At 40.7% G+C, this 24,665-nt stretch overlaps 2 protein-coding genes across 7 annotated transcripts; one reads left to right on the top strand and one right to left on the bottom strand.

Moving 5' to 3' along the window:
• Positions 1–531: 531 nt before the first annotated feature.
• On the top strand, positions 532–6,433 carry si:dkey-200l5.4 (uncharacterized protein LOC795026 homolog). 6 transcript variants are annotated; one of them, XM_029620606.2, is made up of 11 exons: positions 532–657; positions 1,042–1,086; positions 1,358–1,393; positions 1,576–1,608; positions 1,905–1,928; positions 2,037–2,069; positions 2,188–2,223; positions 2,421–2,447; positions 2,550–2,567; positions 2,740–2,787; positions 4,106–6,433. In XM_029620606.2, exons 1-11 carry the CDS (start codon positions 603–605, stop codon positions 4,117–4,119), a joined length of 369 nt encoding a protein of 122 aa, XP_029476466.1. In that variant the 5' UTR covers positions 532–602; the 3' UTR covers positions 4,120–6,433. The 6 variants fall into 6 exon arrangements, with proteins under 6 accessions (XP_029476466.1, XP_029476465.1, XP_029476469.1 ...); XM_029620605.2 differs by having other exon boundaries at positions 1,042–1,095; positions 2,191–2,223; XM_029620603.2 differs by having other exon boundaries at positions 533–657; positions 1,042–1,095.
• Positions 4,367–21,012, bottom strand: LOC115101256 (sodium-dependent phosphate transporter 1-B-like). The gene is made up of 11 exons (XM_029620602.2): positions 20,765–21,012; positions 18,735–19,450; positions 18,430–18,570; positions 17,284–17,369; positions 16,896–16,992; positions 11,045–11,164; positions 8,061–8,294; positions 7,367–7,910; positions 7,035–7,220; positions 6,788–6,872; positions 4,367–6,517 (listed from the first exon to the last, which is right to left on the bottom strand). Exons 2-11 carry the CDS (start codon positions 19,093–19,095, stop codon positions 6,362–6,364), a joined length of 2,010 nt encoding a protein of 669 aa, XP_029476462.2. The 5' UTR covers positions 19,096–19,450; positions 20,765–21,012; the 3' UTR covers positions 4,367–6,361.
• Between the last annotated feature and the right edge of the window lie 3,653 nt (positions 21,013–24,665).

The raw sequence follows: 24,665 nt of genomic DNA, 5'->3' as shown, positions 1-24,665 counted from the left end.
AAAGCTGGGTCATATTGCTTGATAACACAGATGTGTCACAGTGAAAAAAAGTAGCAATGATACTGTGAGATATGACTGGGGGATTCAAATGTCATACAGATATCATTAACTTTTCCCAAACAAATTAGAATAAAAACGGAATGCTCTGTACCAAAATTGACATCATCAGGTCTGTGTGCACAATGGATGAATTGTCTCACTGAGGTGGTCTGTATCCCGCATCAGAACACAGCCTCAATGATACACAATAAAAACACAAAAATGTTATTCCAGAAAGGAAATAAGATTTTCTTTTGACAACATGGAAAGACCGTCCTACAACCCCCCCCCCCCCCTTTCCAAGCACCCCAAATAAAGGGGCACCTGACAGAAGAGCCGACAATGGGTGGCATTCACACCCTGAATAATGACACGTCTGTGTTGTGGCCGGGATGTGCCACCCAGCTGCCCCTAGGTAGGGAGGGACAATGGTACCATAGCCGTCTGTCCATGCAAAGCATGTGATGAAAAAGAAAGTATAAATGGGCCAATGATCGACAACAACACAATACCCAGTTTGGACTGACACTATAGCACCTTCTATAACCAACCACGGAGCCAAGATGAGAGTCGGAGTGCCTATATTCCTCTTTTTGGCTGCAGCAGGATTCCACACTGGTATGAGAATTGTGTGGTCTATTTTCTCAATGTCATAATGTTTTAAACTTCTCCAATATATTTCTGTTTAAATATCAGTCAGCTGTGGCATTTGATGAAGCCCTGTACTGCTGATACTAGTTGCAATGCTGTTTCATGTTGTATTGTGCGATGGTAATGTAAAGAAGGCCTTCAGCCTTTTTTATGTGATTGGCATTCAATTGAATCCTTATATTTAATTGATAACATGCCAGAGGGAAATGTGAGTTGGCTGGTTATAATAGTAAAGAACAATAAGGCCTGCACACTCTTTATGCTCCCAATTCAGCGCTTTCTTTGGTGGTGGTGGTGTGTTGTCTAATATTATAATCAAATTTGACATTCAATTGCTTCTGACATCCCCAGCTCTGACCGCATCCTTGGAATCGGCAGAAAAAGAAGACACATTTGGTGAGGAAGGTGAGAAAGACCATGATGGATGAAGATGATGATGTTGATGTTTTTGAGCGCAATGCCTCTCTGACAACGCATGAGATAAAATAAGATAAGATAGTACTTTATTACATTTTATTGCGCCAGCCAATACGTACAGTACATGACCAGTAAATACACCATAAAAACACAACACACAGACAGACATTAAAAGCAGCACAGTATCAATAGACATAAAAAAAGTGTTTGTGTTAAAAGAAAACTCATGTCACTTTTTCACTTTTTCCAGTGGGGCTGGAGCAGCTAAGCGACCTGCAAAAGAGAGGTACAATGATCAATGTCTCAGAGACACTCATAGAAGAGCTTTTGCTCCACGCACAACTGCAATGACTTTGACTGAAATCTAGTTCAACTGGAGTTTTTTTAATCTCCTCTGGGGCACTGATGGCTCATAGTGCTAAAGCTTGCATTAATCAACATCATTTATCTGCCTTTCTCTGTCCTCAGATCAGGAGGAGTTTGAAGCAGCTCAAATGAGTGGTAAGACACACAGTGACACAGGCAACGATTCTGGTTAATGACCTGTCTAGAATTGTCCCAGCAAATAATTTGTAATCATTTTTATTAACACAATGAAAGAACAATACTTTCCATATTGCCATCTAAAGATGATGCACACAGTGAGGATGTACAGTACTTGGGTAAGGGAATCCTAGCCTTCTAAAAACTAATTAGGGGACATTGTATTGTTTTTGCATTTGGCCCATTGATAGTGAAATAATACAATTTCACCTCTTGTTTTCCTTTAACACATGTAATTTTTCTGTCTATGGTAGAGGCTGTTCAAGATGAAAATACTGGTAATCACTGAAGTCTGCTGTTGACAAGCATACGCATTAATCAACCATACGTTTTTGTAAATGTAGGCCTATTCATCATTTATTGAATGTATATTTTTTTTTTTACAGAGGAGGAGAATGACACTCAGGAAGAGGACATGAGTAAGAACATATGGCACATATGACAACACTCACAGGAAAAGATTGGTTACTGACAGGCACGCGTTTTTTCCCATAGTTTGTTTAGATTACTTATAACTTTACTCGTGTCGTTTTCCAGCAGACAGAGACGGAAACGTTGAGGCAGACCAACATGGTAAGGAAAGGTTGAACGGACAGTGTTTAAAGACACCTGTAGATGGCACTAAAGTGTTAGAAGACCGACATGAGTGTTTCTTAGCAAGACATTCACTTGATGTTTGGTTCTTTAGTTATAACTATAAAAAAATATATATATATATTTTAGATTCATTCAGGTACATGTATAAGCCTAAGTTTCCTGTTCTCCAACAGAGTCTGAGTCTGATGAGGATGTAGATGGTGAGTAAATTACCTCTGTCTTTTTCAAAATGTCTCATGTAATAACACATGCAGGACTTTTCCTAATACACCCTCACAACCTTGTGTTCTGTTTCCTTACAGGTATGAGGCAAAAGCGAGGTACGCATAGAACCTTCAGAGTCTCATGTTATCGCAAGTTACATTTGATAGAATCATCTTCTCTGAGTAACACAAAATATCCAAAGAACATTTGAAACTCACATGAAACACAATACCAGCCATTCACTCACTGGTATACAATAATATGTTAACATCTTCTGTCCCTTCCTAGAACACCTTGAAGCCAACGTTGAAGAAGCAGATGAGACTACAAATCTAGGTAGGATATGAATATCTACTTGTTAGTAAATATTTTTGAACAACTGACAATGGTCTTGTTGAATCTGGTAGTAGATACACTACGTTATATAATATCCCCCTTTTTTTCTCTTCACAAATGAGCTCGAGGACATAGCCAAAAACAGTGAACATTTCTTAATTTTACCTGGCTAGCCTCCATCTTCCATAAAAATGTGTTTGCTCTAGCTGTTGTTGAAATTGTTGAACATTTTCCATTGCTCATAAAATGTAAAGGTTCAGACAGTGTCCCAAGTGGGATGAAATCAAATGTAAAGGAAAGGGCTTCATCAGGGCTTTCCCCTCAACATTTCCATCTGATAAAACAGGAATCTTACAATACACAATAAACACATAACTTCCTTTACCACAGCTGTATAACAGCAGCCAGACACATCCTGGCAGTAAAAACAGGTTTTTATTACACTCATGCGAACAAGTAATGACATCTTTGTTGTTCCAAAAACTATGCTTTGTAGTGAGCATATCAACATAACATGTTGTTTAATCGTTTTATAGTTAACAAGCTAATTTTATGGACAGACCCCAAAAACACATTTTATGAACTATGTCAGTCGGAGTCCGCATAAAAATATGAATGTTATACACGTTCAAGGTCAATGGTTATTTTTGAGTTGACGAGGAAAATCACATCATAGAGCTAGACATTATTGACTTGACCTCATAACCAAAGCACTCCATGTAGAGACTTTGACCCAGACCATGGAGTCACTGATGTCAAACTAGTTGAACAGGACACTGGCAACGTGATTGATTGTTTGAATGCTGGCACCCTTGCTTTTAGTGTATCTAGGACAGACATCTAGGGCACTCCAAGACACCTGTCCCCAAATGCTTATCTGTGCTTGATTTATTCTGTATCATCTGCTGTGTCCTGGGTTATTTCTGGACCCGAGATACAGGCTAGGAAAGGAACGGCGTGAGTCAAGGCAGGCACATTTTTGACAAACTGTAGGACCAAGGTCAATAATCAAGGTCCTTATCTGCATGTTCAACACTTCATCTTCTTAAGGCTCAGGATCTTGAACCCTGAAAACAAATTAATATTATGTTGTGTAATAATTTACAACTAGTTTCTAGATCACCGGGTTAACCTGAAAAATACACTGCACTGGGAATAAAAGGGGCCCTTGTGTTATTGAATCAATGGTTTTCACAGCCTAAGCAACTCTGTGCTAGAATGGTTTTGAGACTCCTGCGGGGAGTAGGATACGTGTGTGTGTGTGTGTGTAATGCTCATAAAAACAAAGGAATCAATTCTCACTTTTTCTGCGTCACAGCTGAGGTAGAGTGAGCCTGCCGGAGGCATCATGTGAGGAGGCAGCACTTGCAGACCTACCCCTATCTTCTATTACAGAACCCGAAGAACATTGTGCAGCGAAACAGTTAACCGTTAATAAAGAGAAATATCTCTCCCCATTCTATTTCACTGCTGTGTGCCTCCGTCCTTATGCAATAGGCCATTGAGGTTTATTTAGAATGTAATGGTTTGAAAAGTGAGTCTTTCAAACATCTTGAGTACATAAAATACAAAAACATGATAGCTTTCCATTTTTATTTATTTTTTCCTCCAAATGTATTCTGTCTGTGCATAACAAACCAGTATTTTCTTTGGTGCCTTAAAAAAAAAAAAAAAAACTATTAAGGCAACTATAACTCTAAATGAGTTTAGTAGTGCAGCAGCTCAGTACCGCAACTCTTGGTGGCATCACAGCAGCAATGCATGCCCCCCTCTTTCCAACAGAGCATCTGGGCAAGGTCCACACACACACACACAGTCAAAAACATCCACCAGGTTCAGGGTAGTAACCTGATGTCGCTCACACTAACCTCATCAACCACACATAAAACATAGCTGTGAGATGGTGGCAAGAGCAACCTGATGTGTTGGCAAGTACACATTCCTCAGACCAACAGTACAGGCAAATTACAATTCTGCAGCTAAATTGCGAAACAAGACTACAGAAGGCTTGAGCAGAACTAACGCATTACACCATCTAGTTTGATGCAATCAAGTTTAAACAGGAAATCTAAGGACCTCATTTAAGTGTCTCTCCCCACATTTACCAACATTCCATTTATTCAGATTTACCTTGTTTTCAGGTAAAAGGTCTGCCATCACCATCAATAACACCAAAGCAGACCCAGAATAGATACTTATGGTACTAGATATTGTTCTTGCAGCAAAACAAAACAATTGGGAAAAGGTTGAGAAATTAAACTTTTTACAATGATCCCATTAAAAAAACAATTGTCTTTATCAACCTGCCAGATTAAAAATAGACTGTACTGTTTCAGACCATTTATAAACATGTCATGAAGACATTTTAGCCATTTTCCCAATTAAATAATGATGTCCCAAAAGCCAGGGTGGTGGGAGCTCAACTTTGTAAGGTGAGAGGTCAGGTCGCCTAGTATCACCATCTATGCTCAAAACAAAAGCATTATGGTAACTGGATAGACAAAGGGGTCTAATCCACAACCGGGTGTTGTGTTGTTGACCTACAATGAGGAAGGGATAGATTTGCCTGTCAAATGCAGCCTCTACTCAGTCTGGTTTCCTGTTGAGCAGGTTTCAGTTAAATGAGGTTGCCTGACACTGCATAAAATGTGTAATTTCTTTAGAATAACTTTCACAAGAACCATATAGTGAAAGTACAGAAAACCTGAGGGATCATTGTAACAAGTTGAGAAAGCGGAGGAGAAGCTGAGAGAATTAGCTCTGAGGGGCGTGCACATCATTTCCTGTACTTATCTACAGACCAAGGGCTCTGTAGAATGGCTAGTAACAGTCAAACTCAGTTCATTCAGCAAATGGCAAGGGGAAAACTGAAACTCCCCTGCACATAAGGAAAAACAAGGCAACCAGTTCCAAGTACACACAATTCTTAAAATTGTTTAGTGACAAGACAAACACATTCTCTTGACAATGGCATTTAAAAAGGTAGAGAAAGAACACCAATAACCTCACTTTCAACCTAAAAATATACTATTGATTCTAAGTTACTCTGAGCATGTGTTATGTATGACAGGCGAAATAGAAGCGTCACTAAAGGCTAATACTGCGTTGTAATTGTTGTTTTGTCATCCAAACTTATAAAATAAGATTATAAAAAACAGGAACATGGTATATGTACATAATTACACGGTAAAAAAAAAAAAGTAGTGGAGTAGGAAAAAAAAAAAAAAAAAAAAAACTGTGATTTGATAAGCTATTTTTACAAGATCATGAGCATTGAAAAAGAAATTCTGCCAAGTCTGGAAAAAAAACAATGACAAAGAAAACAAAAATGTTCCCATTGGAAGTGATCTGGCGCATAAACGAACACAATCATAACTTAAGGTTGGAAATTATGCAGCCAAGAACCACAGGCCCATATCACAACGTCCGGTTTTTTTCCTTTTACCACATCTTTTATGTATTCCCCTCCTTCGGTGTGTTGGCATGGGGTTAGCAGGCTACATCCACCCCCCCCCCATCACGAGTGGGAACTTGTTCTCTCCTCCCCTGTTATGGGGTGCAGGCAGCCCTAGACTCACAGGATGACGTAGGTGAAGAGGGCCATGATGGCAGCGCTGATCAGGCCTGAAATGGGCACAGTAACAAACCAGGCCAAAAAGATGTTCCGGAACAGACGCCAGTCCACACCCTTCCTGGAGCGCAGCCAGCCAACCGCTACCACAGAGCCCACCTGGCAACACACAGACCTTTGTTAACCAATTAGAATCCATGACCCATTAAGAAGAAATGGTCAAAATTCCCCTGACAGTAGCAGACTGGATTCAGTTTTTAATCTTGGTTTGAGTGTAAAAAAAAAAAAAGAACAAAGTGGAAATTAGAACCAGTTTGAACCACCAAATTCAGACATCCTGTTTACTGCTCCCTGCCTCCCACATTACTAAGGCATACTCCCCTTCATGTCTCTGCATCAGACCACAGTGTCTGAGTCTGAACAGCTTACCTTACAGTGGGTGGTGGAGACAGGCAAGCCAATATTGGAGGCAACCACAACGGTCAGGGCTGAGGCAAGTTCAATGCTGAAACCACTGAAGGGAAAGAAAACCAGGCTTGAGTCACCAGATGGTCCTGCCTGTATATGTGTCTAATTTCACAGATCGTGTGAAGTCTCATGTCTGTGGGGAATGTTATGCTATAAGGGTGCCATTTGAATGTTTGATTTAGTCAGTTCTGTGATGTCTGGCACATACCTGGAGGGAGTGATGGGGGTGAGGTCCTTGCCCATGGTCTGGATAACCCTGCGACCCCACACCCAGAGACCGAGGCAGATGCCAACTCCTCCGTACAACAGCAGCCAGATGGGTGTCGGGGCGCTGGAGTTAACTGAACCACTATTGTAAACCAGCCACAGAGCTACCAAAGGACCAATGGCATTGCTGCAGGAGAAAAGAGACTGGGTTACTAAAATATTAAATCAGGTACAAAAAGTCCCTCTACATGAACACACTAACCCTATTGCTAGTCCAGAAATATAAAATATATATATAGATTACTATTCATCCAAGATAGAACATCTCCCTACCTGACGTCGTTGCCTCCATGGGCAAAGGAGCCAAAGCAGGCAGTGAGGATCTGGAGAAACCTGAAAAGTTCAGAGACCTCAGGGCGGTCCCGGTCCTGCCTATCCTCCTCCAGAGAGCTGCGGCTGCTGCCAGCATCCTCCTCTCCCATCTCCAGAGTCACCTCTGCTTCCCCCATACCCTCAGGAGCCCCGTGCTCAGCCACAGCGTTGCAGTAGCTGGTGTAGCTGTCCATGCGTACACGCTTCTTCTTCTCCTCTGTACCCTTGTCCTCGCTGGCGTGGAACTCGCCCTCTTTGGGCCGGAAGTCCCCGTGCATGCCGATGATGGCCATGGTGTAAGAGGTGTAGCTGTTGTTGCGGCGGATGGGTCTATCGCCAGTCTCGCCCATGCAGTCACCTACCTTGGCAAGGTGGAGCTTGTGCAGCAAGTCCTTGTAGAGGCCAGAGTCCTTGTGCACAGTGTGGTACTGGCTGTAACCGTTGCTGGGGACGTGGGCTGGGCCGTTGCTGAACTGCACATCATTACTGAACTGCACTTTTTGGACTGAATAAAAATATGTAAAAGTCAGGAACAGTGCAAGCAAGCTCTGTAGTCAGTGAGTCATGGAAAATGAATTAATATTTACAGATTTATTTTTATCCAATTTTCTCACTTTACCAAGGCAGCCATAACCTCCCCATGACTCACACTTACCATTCTCAGACTCCTTGCCTTCCTTATTGTCGCCATCATCAGAATCTCCAATGTCAAAGGTTACCCTGCGCTCCTCTTGGGGAAGCTGGGAGGGGGAGTCTGGGTCAACGGGGGAGGGGGGTGAAGGGGGCTCCTCAGGGACAGGTTTCAGGATGGTACAGGGTACAGGTTCCTCCCTCAGCTCCCTCTTATCCATCAGTGGGCTCTCAGAGGGGCTGGAAGACTTGATTTTTCCTGGAGGGGAACAAGATGGAATTAGACTGCCTGGGCCAAGTCCAAATACAAATACGGTACAGTAAGGGAACATGAGATGGCACTAGGGATGTGCATCTTCCCTTTTCAAGACGATTTGATACATGGGCTCCGATACAGGAACGGTACATTTTAAACAATCATTTTGGACTGATTTTGTCAAGAGTGAAACCTCTCGCAACATCCACTCAGACCAAATCAAAGTTTGTCACATACACCGAATACTTTTCACCTTACAGTGAAATGCTTACTTACAGGCCCTAACCAACAGTGCGAATTTAAGGTAAGTTTTTTTTAAAGAAAAAAAAAAAAAAAGTATTAGGTGAACATTTGATTAGTAAAGAAATAAAAACAGTAAAAAGACAGTGAAAAATAACAGTAGCGAGGCCATGTACAGGCACTGGTTAGTCAGGCAAATTGAGGTATAATGTACATGTCACTTTAACCATACCTACTATGCATATAAACAGTGTCCGAGCTGGAAAAAACAGGAGCAGTGATTATGGTCATTGTAGTTAATTACCACATTTACACGGTGAACTAGGTTGAATATTTGTTTAATGAAAACTACAACTCTTCAACCCAGCATACGACATAATTCATGAGTCAAGAACTATTTGATTTCTCTGGAGAAACGGCACGTTGGGCTCACAAAAACAAACTAAATGGAATTCAAGTGAGTGAACAGACATTGATTATAAAAAATTACCATGTTTCCCTCAGCACCATGAAATTATAAATTTCCCCCTGTATATTAAAAAAACAAAACACCATATGCACAGATTGGATTTACACAAACTACCAAAATTATTGCCGATGGTGAACCTGAACAATCTAAATTAAATCTATTGTAAGCAGGTATAGCCCGATGAGTAGTCTCCGGTAGCGTACTTCTATTCCAGTAAAACAATTCAACAGCGCATAGATAACAAAAAAATTGCCACTCAACTAATAAAGCTCAATGTCACACAGGCCATTTTAGTGTTTGAATGCTGAAGGTGACATGCAGATGTGGAATACCAGGAACAGGCTGCCTACCTTGCATTAGTAAGCGTGCGAAGCTGGGCGCAGTCTGACTAGGCTACTGATGGTCCCTAGGGTTTTTCGGCATGCAAAATGATTTGTCGATCAATGACTGTCAACACAGTTACATGCTTAGCTCGTCACCGAAGGAGAGGATGCACCAGTTGTCACAAAAGATTAGTTATTTTCGAAAGGTAGGAAAAAAAAGAAGTAATATGAGCAACAAAACGTGAAATGTAACTTGTGTATACATTTTCTGACCGATGCGTGCTACATTTGGAACGGTTTGGGGTCCACGGACTGATGCAGTTGAATCTTAAAAGGTTTGAACCGAGGACCAATGCGCACCGTTACATCCCTAAAGAGCACGTATGGTTCTTATACGCCTCAGCATTTAAGGTTCACATAAGAATTGCATAACCAGGGCTAATTTCACTACACCTACAATAACATCTGCTAAATAGGTGTATATGACCAATAAAATTTGACAATGACATGTTTAGATTTACATTGTGCTACCGACTAAAACCTTCACAGGCAGGCCTATGTAGATAAGGTCTGAGATGTAATGTATCATGCATTACTTTATGGCTTCAGACCAAAATCAGATACTCAATGCAAACATATGGCCACTGCGTGGTCATCTGATCATTTGTCTGCTACCTAGCCAGTTGACCTGATTGCATCAGCAAAACTTTCCCAGAGACGCTAGTCGTTTATTTGACTAGAGCCACGTCAGTCGAGTCACCCGCACAGTCTTAACCCTGTGATGCAGCGCTAACATCGCGTCAATGCCTTAAGTCAACCCATGGCTATTCTAGTCAAGGAGGTAAAGGCCCATTAGTGGATCGCTATGATCCAATTAGGCTGCCTCTGTCTGATGGACTAGAACCATCCCAGACAGTTCATTCATGGTCAGCCAGATTGACCTCAGCATCCCATGCATTTCCTCTTTCACAAGATGCACCATTGGCCATTTATAGTAAAGTTAAGATAAAGGGAGGCTATTTAAGAAAGGGTTTTTAACTAAAATCCTGGCTTTCAGAACATCATGTGACGCGATTGACTTGCACTATTAATACTTTTGACCAGCACAACTATCCACCTGCATTTTAAGCTCAATATCAATTTAAAGCAGATTAGTATAAAACAGTCTGACCTTAGAAGTTGTCATTTTTGGGGTTCCAAGACAAGTCACCACAGAATTAATGTGTAAAAGATAAAAATATCTGCTGCCCTGAATGAATTTGCTGGATTAAACAATAGGCATGAATGAGAGGCCAGACACGTGCAGTATTAAAAGGAACATTTCAGTTTGTCTACTTAATCTCCAGCACCACCCCAACATGTGTAAATAGCACATGTTTTGTATAAAAAGGACAGAAAGGTAAGCGTTTCCAATGACATCAAGCAATTAGATAATTAGTAGGCAATGCCTACCCATAATTGGTTAAATATCTAACTTTTATTCCACCATATTTTTTTAAACTAAAAAACAAGCCATTTTCACACACCGTATAAGTTAATGTTGGGGTCACCCTGGAGATGAAAATGTAGTTGAACAATTTTGAAATTTCCCTTGAATCCCTGACACTTGTTCAGTGCCTAATGCAATGCAGCAATCTAACTACACTCAAAACTTATTTACCAAAATAAAACAATTTATAACAAGGGTGCCAAAACAAAAGAAAAACTAAATTGAGACTTACGTTCAATCTTCTTCTTGAGACGTGGGCAAACAATGAACCAGACCAACAGGGCGGTAAGCACACCACAGGTCAAAGAGATGAGCAGTGTGCCCCACCATGGGACCTTGTCAAATCCAAGCACTGGAGTAACAGAAGGGGAAACGGAGAGAGGAAAGATAGTTTTGAAAAACAAGTCAGCAGGCACTACCTTCCTAAAGAATAAAAAAATAAAAAAAACAGTTGGCATTGTGACTAAATAGTCTAAGTGGTAGAACTACAAAAGCCTGTTCTTATATTTACATTACAAAATGTTTCTAAATTATATGTTGAGTACAGAGAAAAAAAAAACATTTAAATGTAGACGGTAAAATGCTAGAATGATCAATTGGAAGCAAATTCTTCAATTAATTGCACATGGTCATATTTCCAGGGAAAAATTAAGTACTACCTCAAACACATACACCACCACTAGCTACAAGGATGAGCCACAGCAGTTACGCAATGCCGCATGGAGGAGAGCATGTGAATGACAAGGGATGTCGCAGCGACCCAAATTGACCCCTGCCTCCAACTGCACATGGACAGTGAGTGATTGCCTTAGAAGGCTAGAGAGGACTTGGGGAGGAGAAAAAAAACGAGGCCTTCAAATTTACTTTAACAGTGTCCGCTGGAGCATAAAGGGCATCGGGTGCCAAGCCTGCAGTAGTGTGTGTGAGGTTGTCAACGTAGTCTTGTGCATGCTGTTGGCAGGGAGGACCATTACAGATCCCCCTTGGGGAACAGCCGCCAGCGACATGTTGGAGAGTTAGCAACATGGTCAGAGAAAAAAAAAACAAACAAGTGCTGCGTGAAAATTCAAGTTGACCTTGACCACTCGTAATACAAATAAATATCTCTAGACTGGGATTTGAACAACAAACAAAAGGAAATGAAGGCCAAGGCCCAGAGACAACAGTGAGTCTGTGTTGGTTACAGGGCAGAGTGTGCCATGCGCTCTCCTGTGTAGTCTACTGACTCACCCTCACATTCGGCGAGAGAAGACTACAGGCCGTGGCACATTAGCAATGTGTATTTAGTTACGCAACAAACTCACCCCCCTCCAGGAAGAGGGAATGAGAAGGGGGTGATATAATTTCTTTCACGAACGGCTGAGGCTTCTTTCATTAGACTAGTCTCGAATGGCTGGCAGCCCAAAACAGGTGCGGCCGGTAGACATTTGTTGGGGGGGGGGGGGGGCTGGTGCCAAATTAAGAGTGGGCAAAAAGTGGCCCCCAAAGAGTAGATAATGGAGTCTGTATTATTCAGTATGTGCAGAAGAACATTTCCATGTTGATGGCCTTTTGTGAATCACATCTCCAGAGAATTTATTTATTTATTTTTAAAAGCACCAACCCAGTCATTTTAAAACTGAGCCACACAAAGGGGCGTCTACACCACAGCTTACGCAGTGGGATGAATTAGGGCTCAGGAAGTGGAATTTAACCACGTCTGCGTTCCAAACCCCTCCCGTGTAACCTCTGCATCCCGTGGCCTACTTTACACAATAACATGGTTTGTTGTCATTTTCCAGCAGAGGTTCAGCCCCATCCCTCATGGCAGCAACAGTTAAATAACCATTTATGACTCATTGTATATTTAGGCTGGTGGCTTTGGCCAATTATCCTCTTCATTGTCCCCGTCTGTGTCGCTCCTACAAACTAGTTGAATAAACCAAATGTTGACAGACTGTTACTTTTTTCAATGAAGATACTTTTGTTGAAGGTTTTGCACTCAGCTTTTCCTAACTGTACGAAGATAAAGTTGGCTACTCAAACTATTTCAGCGGCACTAACTTACTGTTGGTTGCCTATTAGGGTCTAATTAAGCTACAAGGCCTGAGAGGGTGTGGTATACTGGGCATATACCACAAATCCCCAAGGTACCTTATTGCTAATATAAACTGGTTAAAAACATAATTAGAAGAGTAAAAAATAAAATGTCATACCCCTGAGATACGGTCTGATACAGCACAACTTTCGAACCACCCAGTTTATAATTAGTAATTTGAAGTACCATACACACCACATGTATTCTGCATCACAGCTCAGTTTAATAAACCCCTTCTCTGCTTCTCCACATTTCTATTTTACGGATTTCTGTGTGTCCCCTAAGCAACCAAGCCACCAGCCGTTTGTTTTTCAAAGGGGAACCGAAGCAGAAAATGTACATTCCAGCTAACGCATACTGAAATGCAGGGACATGGGGGGTCCACTGGATCCCTCTTTTTTTTTTTTTTGAATTGGATGTTGTTTGAAAGTACACAGTTGGTAGTGAAAGTCAGGCAGGTTATGTAAGTGAATAAATACATTTGATTTCTGTAACAAGACCAGTATTTGCTTGGTTCCAAAAATCAAATGTAGTCAATGTTGACATGGTCATATACATTAATGACTTCAACTTTTCCTCTGTTGGCGAAGCTTTTCAATCTATGGCCCTTCTACGGGGATCATCAACTAGATTCAGCCGCACTCTAATTAGCAGACTACAAATTGACCGCAAGAAGCCCAAACAGATAATTTGACTAAAACACTTTAAAAACCTTCCTCAGATTAGTATACGATCACACGTCGCTATTATGCATGGCTATACTTCGGAACAGATTTCCAAAATCCAAGTCACTTGTAGCTGATGTGGTGGGTTTTTTAAAGTCTTAGGTACAACAATACACACGTGCCAAATACACACATTTTGCACAGAAAACATGGGGCACAAATAAGTTATCCACGGGACGGATCGCAAGTTGGGAAACCTTGCGTTACAGCACAGCTTCTGAATGACGGACTAGAACTTCGCTAAAATGAAGAGTCAGGGTGATTAAGGTCTCTCCTCAAAATGATCCTCTCTTGACCTATTGCCAGAGTTACTCACTTTTCACTAGTTCCAACTGGGGTCTCTGGCACTAGGATTGGCTATATTGTGTATAGGAAAGTCATGTTACATTGTTTGTGCTTTTACACCTCCATGTTAAAGTAAAACCAGAAGAACATGTGGTTCTAAAACAGGAGACCAAATGTACAGTTCTGTTTTGACTCCGCCCCCCTCAATCACCCATTGAATTTAACACGGGCTGTATTAGACTAGCAGATCAGTCACCACTACACGGTTTTACAACTTGGGGTAGAAATGCAGCAAAAAATATATATATTTTTGGTGTTAACCATTACTTATCCTGCGATTACAGTGGTTCCTCCAAGGACAAAATATTTAATGAGAGCACACAGCTGAAATGTGTTCTGAAATAGTATAACCCACTTAGATACATTGCACCGGAATGATCTGTGCAAAAAATAAAAATGGGGGAAAGAGACTAATCATTGGACTCCGGTCTCATTTTGAATTCTTAAATTCAGCCACTGGCATTTTTAAAGTATTCAGACCCCTTGACTTTTTCCACAATGTTACATTACAGCCTTAATCTAAAATTGATTAAATTGTTGTTTCACTTCCCATCAATCGACATAACACCCCATTAATGACAAAGCAAAAACAGGTTTAGAAATTGTTGCATAATTTTTTTTTTTAAATCTGAAATATCACATTTACATAAGTATTCAGAACCTTTACTCAGTGCATTGTTGAAGCACCTTTGACAGCGATTAGACTTGAGTCTTTTTGGGTATGACGCTACAAGCTTGGCACCCCTGTATTTTTCTCCCAATCCTCTCTGGAGATCCTCTCAAGCTCTGTCAGGATGAAAGAGGAGCGTCGCTGCACAGCTATTTTCAGGTCTCGCCAGATGTTCGATGGGGTTAGAGTCTGGCCGGGCCACTCATGGACATTGAGACTTGTCCCGAAGCCACTCCTGCATTGTCTTGGCTGTGTGCTTAGGGTCATTGTCCTGTTGGAAGGTGAACCTTCGCCCCAGTCGGTCCTGAGCAGGTTGTCATCAAGGCTCTCTCTGTACTTTGCTCCGTTCACCTTTCCCTTGACCCGGACTAGTCTCCCATTCCCTGCTGCTGAAAAACATCCCCACAGCATGATGCTGCCACCAGGCTTCACCATAGGGATGGTGCCAGGCTTCCTCCAGACGTGACGCTTGGCATTCAGGCCAAAGAGTTCAATCTTGGTTTCAACAGACCAGAGAATCTTGTTTCACATGGTCAGTCCTTTAGGCACCGTTTGGCAAACTCCAAGCGGGCTGTCATGTGCCTTTTACTGAGGAGTGGTTTCAATCTGGCCACTTTATCATAAAGGCCTAATTGGTGGAGTGCTGCAAAGATGGGGAGAACCCTCCAGTAGAACAACCATCCCCAGAGGAACCCTGGAGCTCTGTCAGAGTGACCATAGTGTTTTTGGTTACCTCCCTAACCAAACCCACCCCCCCCATCCGATCGCTCAGTTTGGCCGGGCGGCCAGCTCTAGGAAGAGTCTTGGTGGTTCCAAACTTATTCCATTTAAGAATGATGGCGGCGATTGTGTTCTTGGAGACCTTCAATGCTGCAGAAATGTTTTGGTATCCTTCCTTCCCCAGATCTGTGCCGACACAATCCTGTCTCGGAGCTCTACAGACAATACCTTAAACATCATGGCTTGGTTTTTGCTCTGACATGCTGTCAACTGTGGGACCTTATAGACAGCGGTGTGCCTTTCCAAATCATGTCCAATCAATTGAATTTACCACAGGTGGACTCCAATCAAGTTGCAGAAACACATCAAGGATGACCAATGGAAGCAGGATGCACCTGAGCTCAATTTCAAGTCATAGCAAAGGGTCTGAATACTTATGTAAATAAGGTATCTTTAAAAAAATGTTTCAATAAATCAGCTAACATTTCTAAAAAAACAAAAAACTTTTTTGCTTTGTCATTATGAGGGATTGTGTGTAGATTGGTGAGGGGGCAAAAACTATTTAAACCCTTTTAGAATAAGGCTGTAACATAACAAAATGTGGAAAATTTAATGGATCTGAATACTTTCCGAATGCTTTGTATAACATGAGGAAGTGACTGACCAGGTGTGGCTAAAGATCAGGATTAGCCTCGTAATAAGGTGGCTCCAGTTACAGGCAGTGGCCAGAGTCTAAAAGTGTGCCAGTACGTGTAAGGATACACGTCCTCCTCAGTGTGTGCGATTACAGTAGGCCAACATGTCAGTATGTAATATCTGGATCTACTATTAAATCACTCTCTGATCTCTTCTCAGTTGTGTGGGAATTCATTGAACAGCAGGATTCCTGGAATGCAATCGCTGTATGGAACTTCATGCGAGGTACCCCAGACTAAAATGTCCCCACGTACAGGACACTCACACGTAGGTGTGACTGACATAACAGTACAGTATGTGACTGATTGCATGTGGTCTCCTCTGAGTGTGCATTTATACACAGTGCATACTCTGGCCTATAGCCTTCATTTAATGGCCCAGGCCAGTTGACTTCTTGAACTGTTCGGTCCTGTAGGTAGAAGAAAACAAAAAGGAGCAAGGGTTGCTCATTTAATAAGAGTTGCAAAACCTAAAAAGTGAACAATATAGCAGACCTAAACATTTGCAGTGCTCTCAATGACACTACTGAGAATCAAAAGACTGCCAATGGCCGAGTTAACTTCCATTTTTCCTCCTCCGTGTGGGAAAGGGACAGACATTGAAGTAAGAGAAACCTATTTCCAGCTCTGTTGTGCAGTGCTCCTCTCTGCAATTTCATTCTGTTATGACCCACACCACACGCAAGAAAAGTGCCAAAACACAACAGGTTAAAATAAACAGGCCTTCTCTGAGAACAGTAAACAGTTTGGAAAAAGTGTGGGGATCCGGTTGGCTGGCTGAGGGAGCAGTATATTTTAGTCCGTGGCTGCAGGCATGCAAGGTGAAGGCAGAGTGTGCCAACGATACTCACTTGGAGCTCCAGTGAAGATGATGGAGAACAGGTTGATCATCATGGTGACAGCATAGAAGACAGGCAGGGCCTTCAGACCGTTGGGCACGGGGTCTTTCTGCAAGGAGACAAACAGAACAGTCAGAAACACTATGCTCTCTATTGTACTGTCAGGTTACATTTGATGGCAGAAAAGGGTTGTAGGTAAATTTGATACGAATTGATGGCCCGTGAGATTACATGGAGAGTGACACTTCTTTCCAAAGAACAAGGAATGGCTTTATTCTAATGACCTTGCTTGGGACATCATTTAAGGTCTGGCACATAGCCAACAACAATTTCCATCAGGAAGCTTCATACAATTTGTAAGGACATCTAGACTTAGATAAGTGAATTTTACTCAGCTTACCTTGTGCAAGATGAACATACGTACAAAGTAGAAAAGGACACCTGACATGATGCCAGACAGAAGGGGGGAGAGGAACCAGGAGACAACTGCGGAGATTAGAACAATTAGCATTGCACCGTGCTCTCAGGAAGAACACCAGACACTAGCACCGAGCGATTAGTGTTTTAAACGTTAAATGCATTATGAAACTAAAAAGAGATTTTTAAAGGGAATTCCAGAGCCAAAAGAGTGAACATTCAATTGCTATAACTTAGAAAATATTCCATTATCTGTCAGGTCCACATTGGGTAGACAGCAATAAAAATATTACTATGAAATAACAATATTACTTGTAATTATTTCATTTTTAACTGGTACCGTTTATATAGCTCCATTCTTGTGTACGTTATTTTATTCCTTGTGTTTGTTACTATTACATTTTTTTTAACTGCATTGTTGAGAAGGTTCATAAGCAAGCATTTCACTGTAAAATGGCACACTAATACATATGTTCATTCCTTAATTAAAGTCATCATCTCAGCTTAGGCTGGAGCAACCAGCAAGACAACGTCATCTCTGCTCCACATACTATATGGACTTTAGTCATCCTATTTAGCAAGGCTAGCCTGCCTAAGTATGCTGCAGAGCAGTCTGACATTCATTTGACTAGTTCTTCAAAATTTATAAGGCATACTTTGCGAACTGTCTATCCACCTCTCATCATTGTGTACATTCCTCTCTCATGCATTCTGTGTGTATCCAACCTAACGTAGCAGGCGCCTCAGCCAGAAAGAACAGGTGCACAATGGTCATTGTCGTAAATTATCACGTTTCTGTGCTGAAATAGGTGCAATATTTGCTTAGTGAAAACTACAACTCCCTCTGCCCACCATAGTTCTTGACTTCTTTCGTGAAAGATTTGATTTCTTTATTGAGAAACGGCACCTTGGGCTCACAAAAAACTAAATAAAAAATGGACTTGGTCAATTATTTAACTGAAACAAAACTACATTTTGGTTAATCGCTCAGCACAACCAGACACTGGCATTACTAGTACAAACAACATGTCTGACTGGAAAACATGCAACATAACGCAGCCGTCTATTTTACTTAGACAATGACGATAACGTCAAAGTAAGCTGTGGATAACGGAAGCTGCGGACTCACCAATCCGGAGGAGTTCCAGCCACCTGACCCCCTGTTGACCTCTGGCCACCAGAGAGAAGCCAATGGTAGCACCCACAATGCAGTGGGTACCTGAGATCGGCAGCTTGAGAAAAGAGGCCACCAACTGCCATACCGCAGAACCTGAGAATCAGCATAAAAGGCCAAATTGATAACTTGAACAGGGAGCGACAAAGCATTGTTTCAACATTACATACAAGTAAAAACATTTTACAAGAAATCCAGATGGCATAAAACCCATGTTCTTACAAAAAAGGTCTTGTAATACATTTGTATGTAACACTCACCAAACATGGCACTGACAGAGCCAGCCATCAGCACGTGCTCAGAGCCGTTGTACATGCCAACATCGATGATGCCCTTGCGGATGGTCTCGCTGACCTTGGCTCCCAGAAGCACAGAGCCAACGGTCTCAAAGATAGTGGCCAGGATGCAGGCCTGCCGCAAGGTGACCACTCCAGAGCCCACTGCCGTGCCAAACGAATTCGCCACGTCATTGGCCCCCACAGAAAAAGCTAGGATGAAGGCGATGATAAAGCCAACTATGAGGAGCCACATGTAGTCTGTCAGTGGTCCACCAGTGACCTGGGCCATTATCCCTAGTGTGGTGCCCGTCAGGGTGAGGGTGGCGAGAGTTGTCGAAACCATTGTGCGTGATTGATTTCTCTAAAGATTGATTTGCTTCACAATATAAGGGAATGTATATGAAAATAGATGTGATGTTCGCAAACAGCTAAATTAAATGAGGTATCAATGTGTGTATACAGTAACTTCTCTTCAAGACCCTAACCCGTAAGGGTTTCAGGGTTAACTAAACTCACTGGGTGTAGCCTATGAGTTGTCCCTGACTGAACAGAAATAAATTATGGTGAAGTAAAGTGTGGGCGTATTGCTATCCTGTAATTTTACTATCTTTGTTAGGGTTTCTTTGGCTCTGGGATATCATGCGGACTAAACGGTCACCCATTGTTCAACAGTCAATGTAGGTGAATGGCAGAACATCCTGAAAGACAACAGTTGGAGAAAGTCTTAGTTATGTAAACACTTCCAATTGAAAACAAAATTAGTTCTTCCAACTTTAGCACATCAGTGTGCCTCAGAACACATCCATTCATGACTATACAATAGGAGTCAGAGACCTGCTGCTGGTCAATTTATGATAGTCAAATCCTACAACGGCAACTAGGGTTAAACTCTCGTGAAAAAAAGCATAACTTAACTACACCACTCCACGCTTGGTTAACACTTTAGCAAAACTACTCAAAATAGCAGTCTGACCATGTCCTCCCTTTTATAGAAATAAAAAAAAGGGTGGCCAGGCCATTTAATTATGGGCAATCAATAAGAATTTCAGTATGAAAACAATTTTTTTAACTTTTTTTTTTAAACATCAACCTTTGCTCTGTCAAGCATAAATACAACTACCTAGTTAGCAAACTATGAGCTGCCTGTGTTTCACCTTTTGTATTAGCTACTTTACGACACTGAGCCAACTTCCTTCCCATAATCATGTCTCGCTGTGCAATGACAATGGTTACCGTACAGACTGGCTTGCCTGACAAGATAAGCCAATAAAGGAAGCCATTTTGGGGATGCACTCGTAGGAAGACAATCACCAAAGCTAACTTTAGCGAGATCACATAACAGAAATTGCCAACGTAACGTAGCAGGACATTGATATACGACGATGCAATAAACACACAAGTTCGCTAGATATACATTTAACATGGTTAACAGTCATCCAAAGTTTGCCAGCTACCGAGAAATCTAACGTTAAACGACGCATATCACGTGTCATTCATTCAATCTTGACTTGCACTAGCAACACGACCCATGTCTAACGTTAGCTAGCCATCCACATTGATGTGTCTATGCGCTAGTTCACACATGTAATAGTCAATACGTGCCATAAGTCATGCTAGCTAGCCATATTAACAAGCCATGTTTCGTAATCGCTATATATTGTTAGCGTCGCTGCGTTAATTATTCTAATGAATGATATTAGCTTTGCTAGCCAAGCTAGTAACGTTACGGCTAACAGCTAGTCAGCGCTTGCTATCTGATTTCATAATCATCACGATGTAACGTTAGCCAACGTACTGTCAATGTGATGGAAATATTCCCATAGTAACTTAGACATTTTGTTAACGTTAGTTATAGGGATGTTTATCATGTACTAACTAGTAAGTTACATAGTAATAAGTCAGTCACAGTACTCAATACAAGCAAACGTTAGTTACAAATTGAAACCGCACTGTTTTACAAACGTAACAAATAACAATTTGTGAATTTGAAAATAATGACAAGTTTAACTTACCACACGTCGCAAAAGTAGTCAATGATGAAAAGGAAGACTAACAAATATATAACCAGTGCGCGGGATCATGAAATATACAGTCACTGGAAACGATTAGTTTGAACTTTAACAAATTTAGCTAGCTTTGGAAAGCTAAATAACCATATGAACGTAGCTACTCTTTCCGTTTAGTTATATTCCTATAAATTCAGCGTAAAAACCAGGCGCATCAGCTCTTGATAGTTCCGGTAAAAGCTAGTTTTGATTGAGTCACGAGCCGGTGCTTGTCTTTATGGAGAATCAGAGGGTGGTGCTTTGGTTACACCCTTTATGCCCATACTGGATATACCTGTCAATCATCGAGCTACAACGTATCCTTATTATTCATTGATGACAATTTTCACTACTTGGTTGTGTGTGGCTCTTCATGGCACATTCCCACACAAAATGTGTCATAGATTGTAAAAACTCAAAAACAGTCAAGCAGCACATTTTCCAGTAGCATGTGGTAGGCCAAGTTGAACTAATTTCATCTTGCAGTGAGTGCAGTATCTTTTTCAAAGCTGCATCCCAAGATTTTTTTGGGGGGGGGATTCTGAGTAAACAATGCATTATTTCCCGTGACTGCGGATTGATATGCTGATGTTGTTATAAATTCTCAATAAATTGTGTTGTGTTTTTAAAAATTAAATAAACACATTTCCTCTGGGTTGATCTGTAGTGGAGTCACATACCTTCTTTGTCGTCTTATATTTAAGCTCTGACTAATATGTATTCAAATCTTACAGTATTTGTCATTAAGTGTACAGTATAGTGGGGTGGCTAAACAGACATTTCCATAATGACCGTTCATTTGATGACAAAAGCACCAAATGTTGCATCAAGGTTAATATGCCCCTTCCATTATGTATTTATTTTTATTCAACCTTTATTATGTGGGCCCAAAACAAGGGAGGGGATGTTCTGATCCGTGGTATACTGGATAAACAAATGTAAACACTGTTTATACAACTTTTTTTATTTTTGCGCAAACGTTTACTCACCAATCGTGGAAAATGAATTGAAAATATAGGAAGCGTTACTTCATTCATAGTGAACGCCAGACATTGGCACTGCACTAGCTAAAGCATGTGGGCATAAATGCAGTTCAACAGCACTTGCTGCAAATATTGTGCATTGCCAAATTTTCTCCTACAGTGGTGTAAAGTACTTCAGTGAAAATACTTTAAAGTAGTACTTAAGTCGTTTTTAGGGTACGTTACTATTTATATTTGACTACTTTTACTATTTTTTTGATTGAAACTTTATTTAACTAGGCATGTAAATTAAGAACAAATTCTTATTTACAATGACGGCCCACACCGGCCAAACCCGGACGACGCTGAGACAATTTTGCGCCGCCCTATGGGACTCCCAATCACGGCCGGTTGTGATACAGCCTGGATACATTCATGAAGAAAATAATGTACTTTTTACTACATACATTTCCCTGACATGTACTAGTTACATTTGAATGCTTACCAGGACAGGAAAATGGTCCAATTCACACACTTATCAAGAGAACATCGCTGGTCATCCCTACTGCCTTTGTAAATTATGTCTCAGTGTTGGAGTGTGCCCCTGGCTATCCGTACATTTAAAAAAAAATCAAATAGTTGGTGCCATCTGGTTTGCTTAATATAAGGAATTTGAAATTATTCATACTTACATACTTTTGATACTTAGGTATATTTGAGCATTTACATTTACTTTTGATATAAAACCAAATACTTTTAGACTTCTACTCGAGTAGAATTTTCCTGGGTGACTTTCACTTTTATTTAAGTAATTTTCTATTAAGGTATCTATACTTTTACTCAAGTATGACAAATGAATGCTTTTTTCACAACTGTTCCCCTCTGCGTTCCCAGAGAGGGATGTCCAGAAAAATCTGTGCCACCTCTACTGCTTTCCAGTGTAAACATGGTTCTCCTGCCTTCCCAGTCTGACTCTAGTGACATTTTATCAGAACAGTCTGACATTTAGAAAATCTAAACAACTGTTGTGGGAGTTTGCATAATTCTTTATAATTATTAATAAAGGGATAGTTCACCCAAATTATAAAATTACATTGGTTTCCTTACCCTGTAAGCAATCTATGGACAAGGTATGACGGCAATCCATGCTTGGATTGCTGTCATACTGTAAAGGAGTGTGCATTCACTGTATGTTGCTTGTCGTACAAAACTTATGATGTTTAATGGCAAATTATGTTGAACACCATAAGTGTATGGTTTCTGAAAGTACAGAATAAAGAGGAATGATTAGTAATTACAACAAAATATCTTGATATAACAATAAAACAACATACAATGCAAAATAATAACTGCCATAAGAATAGTAGAGTATAGCTATAGAATGAACAGGCCTAAGGCTTTAAGCAAGAGGCCAAAAAGGCGTCCATGTTAGAGGTCGACTGATTTTTCAGTGCCGATGCCGATTATTGGAGGACACCCCCCCCCCCCCAAAAAAAAAACTGCCGATTTTTATATATTTGTAATAATTACAATTACAACAACACTGAATGACCATGTTTACTTTAACTTAATATAATACATCAATAAAATCAATTTAGTCTCAAATAAACAATGAAACATGTTCAATTTGGTTTAAACAATGCAAAAACAAAGTGTTGGAGAAGAAAGTAAAAGTGCAATATTTTCCATGTAAAAAAAGCTAACGTTTAAGTTCCTTGCTCAGAACATGAGAACATATGAAAGCTGGTGGTTCCTTTTAACATGAGTCTTCAATATTCCCAGGTAAGAACTTTTAGGTTGTAGTTATTATAGGAATTATAGGTCTATTTCTCTCTATACCATTTGTATTTCATATACCTTTGACTATTGGATGTTCTTATAGGCACTATAGTATTGCCAGCCTAATCTCGGGAGTTGATAGGCTTGAAGTCATAAACAGCACAATGCTTGAAGCACAGCAAAGAGCTGCTGGCAAATGTAGGAAAGTGCTGTTTGAATGAATGCTTACGAGCCTGCTGCTGCCTACCACCGCTCAGTCAGACTGCTCTATCACATATCAAATCATAGACTTAATTATAATATAATAACACACAGGAATACGAGCCTTAGGTCATTAATATGGTCAAATCCGGAAATTATCATTTTGAAAACAAAATGTTTATTCTTTCAGTGAAATACGGAACCGTTCCGTATTTTATCTAACTGGTGGCATCCCTAAGTCTAAATATTGCTGTTACATTTCACAACCTTCAATGTTATGTCATAATTATGTAAAATTCTGGCAAATTAATTATTGTCTTTGTTAGGAAGAAATGGAATTCACACAGTTCGCCACGAGCCAGGCGGCCCAAACTGCTGCATATACTGACTCTGTGACACAATTTCCCTAGTTAAAAGAAATTCATGTTAGCAGGCAATATTAACTAAACATGCAGGTTTAAAAATATATACTTGTGTATTGATTTAAAAAAAGGCATTGATGTTTATGGTACACATTGGTGCAACGACAGTGCTTTTTTCGCAAATGCGCTTGTTAAATCATCACCCATTTGGCGAAAAGGCTGTGATTCGATGATAAATTAACAGGCACTGTATCAATTATATGCAACGCAGGACAAGCTGGATAAGCTAGTAATGTCAACTATGTGTAGTTAACTAGTGATTATGTTAAGATTGATTGTTTTTTATAAGATCAGTTTAATGATAGCTAATAACTTACCTTGGCTCCTTGCTGCACTCGCGTAACAGGTAGTCAGCCTACCACGCAGTTTCCTCGTGGAGTGCAATGTAATCGGCCATAATCGGTGTCCAAAAATGCCCATTACCGATTGCTATGAAAACTTGAAATCGGCCCTAATTAATCTGCCATTCCAATTAATCGGTTGACCTATAGTCCATATGCTTCC

The sequence above is a fragment of the Oncorhynchus nerka genome, linkage group LG19 (assembly GCF_034236695.1).
Source record: "Oncorhynchus nerka isolate Pitt River linkage group LG19, Oner_Uvic_2.0, whole genome shotgun sequence".
In the NCBI taxonomy this organism is placed as follows: Eukaryota; Metazoa; Chordata; class Actinopteri; order Salmoniformes; family Salmonidae; genus Oncorhynchus; species Oncorhynchus nerka.
The sequence above is the reverse complement of the archived record's forward strand: the minus strand, read 5'-3'. Positions and strand labels throughout refer to the sequence as shown.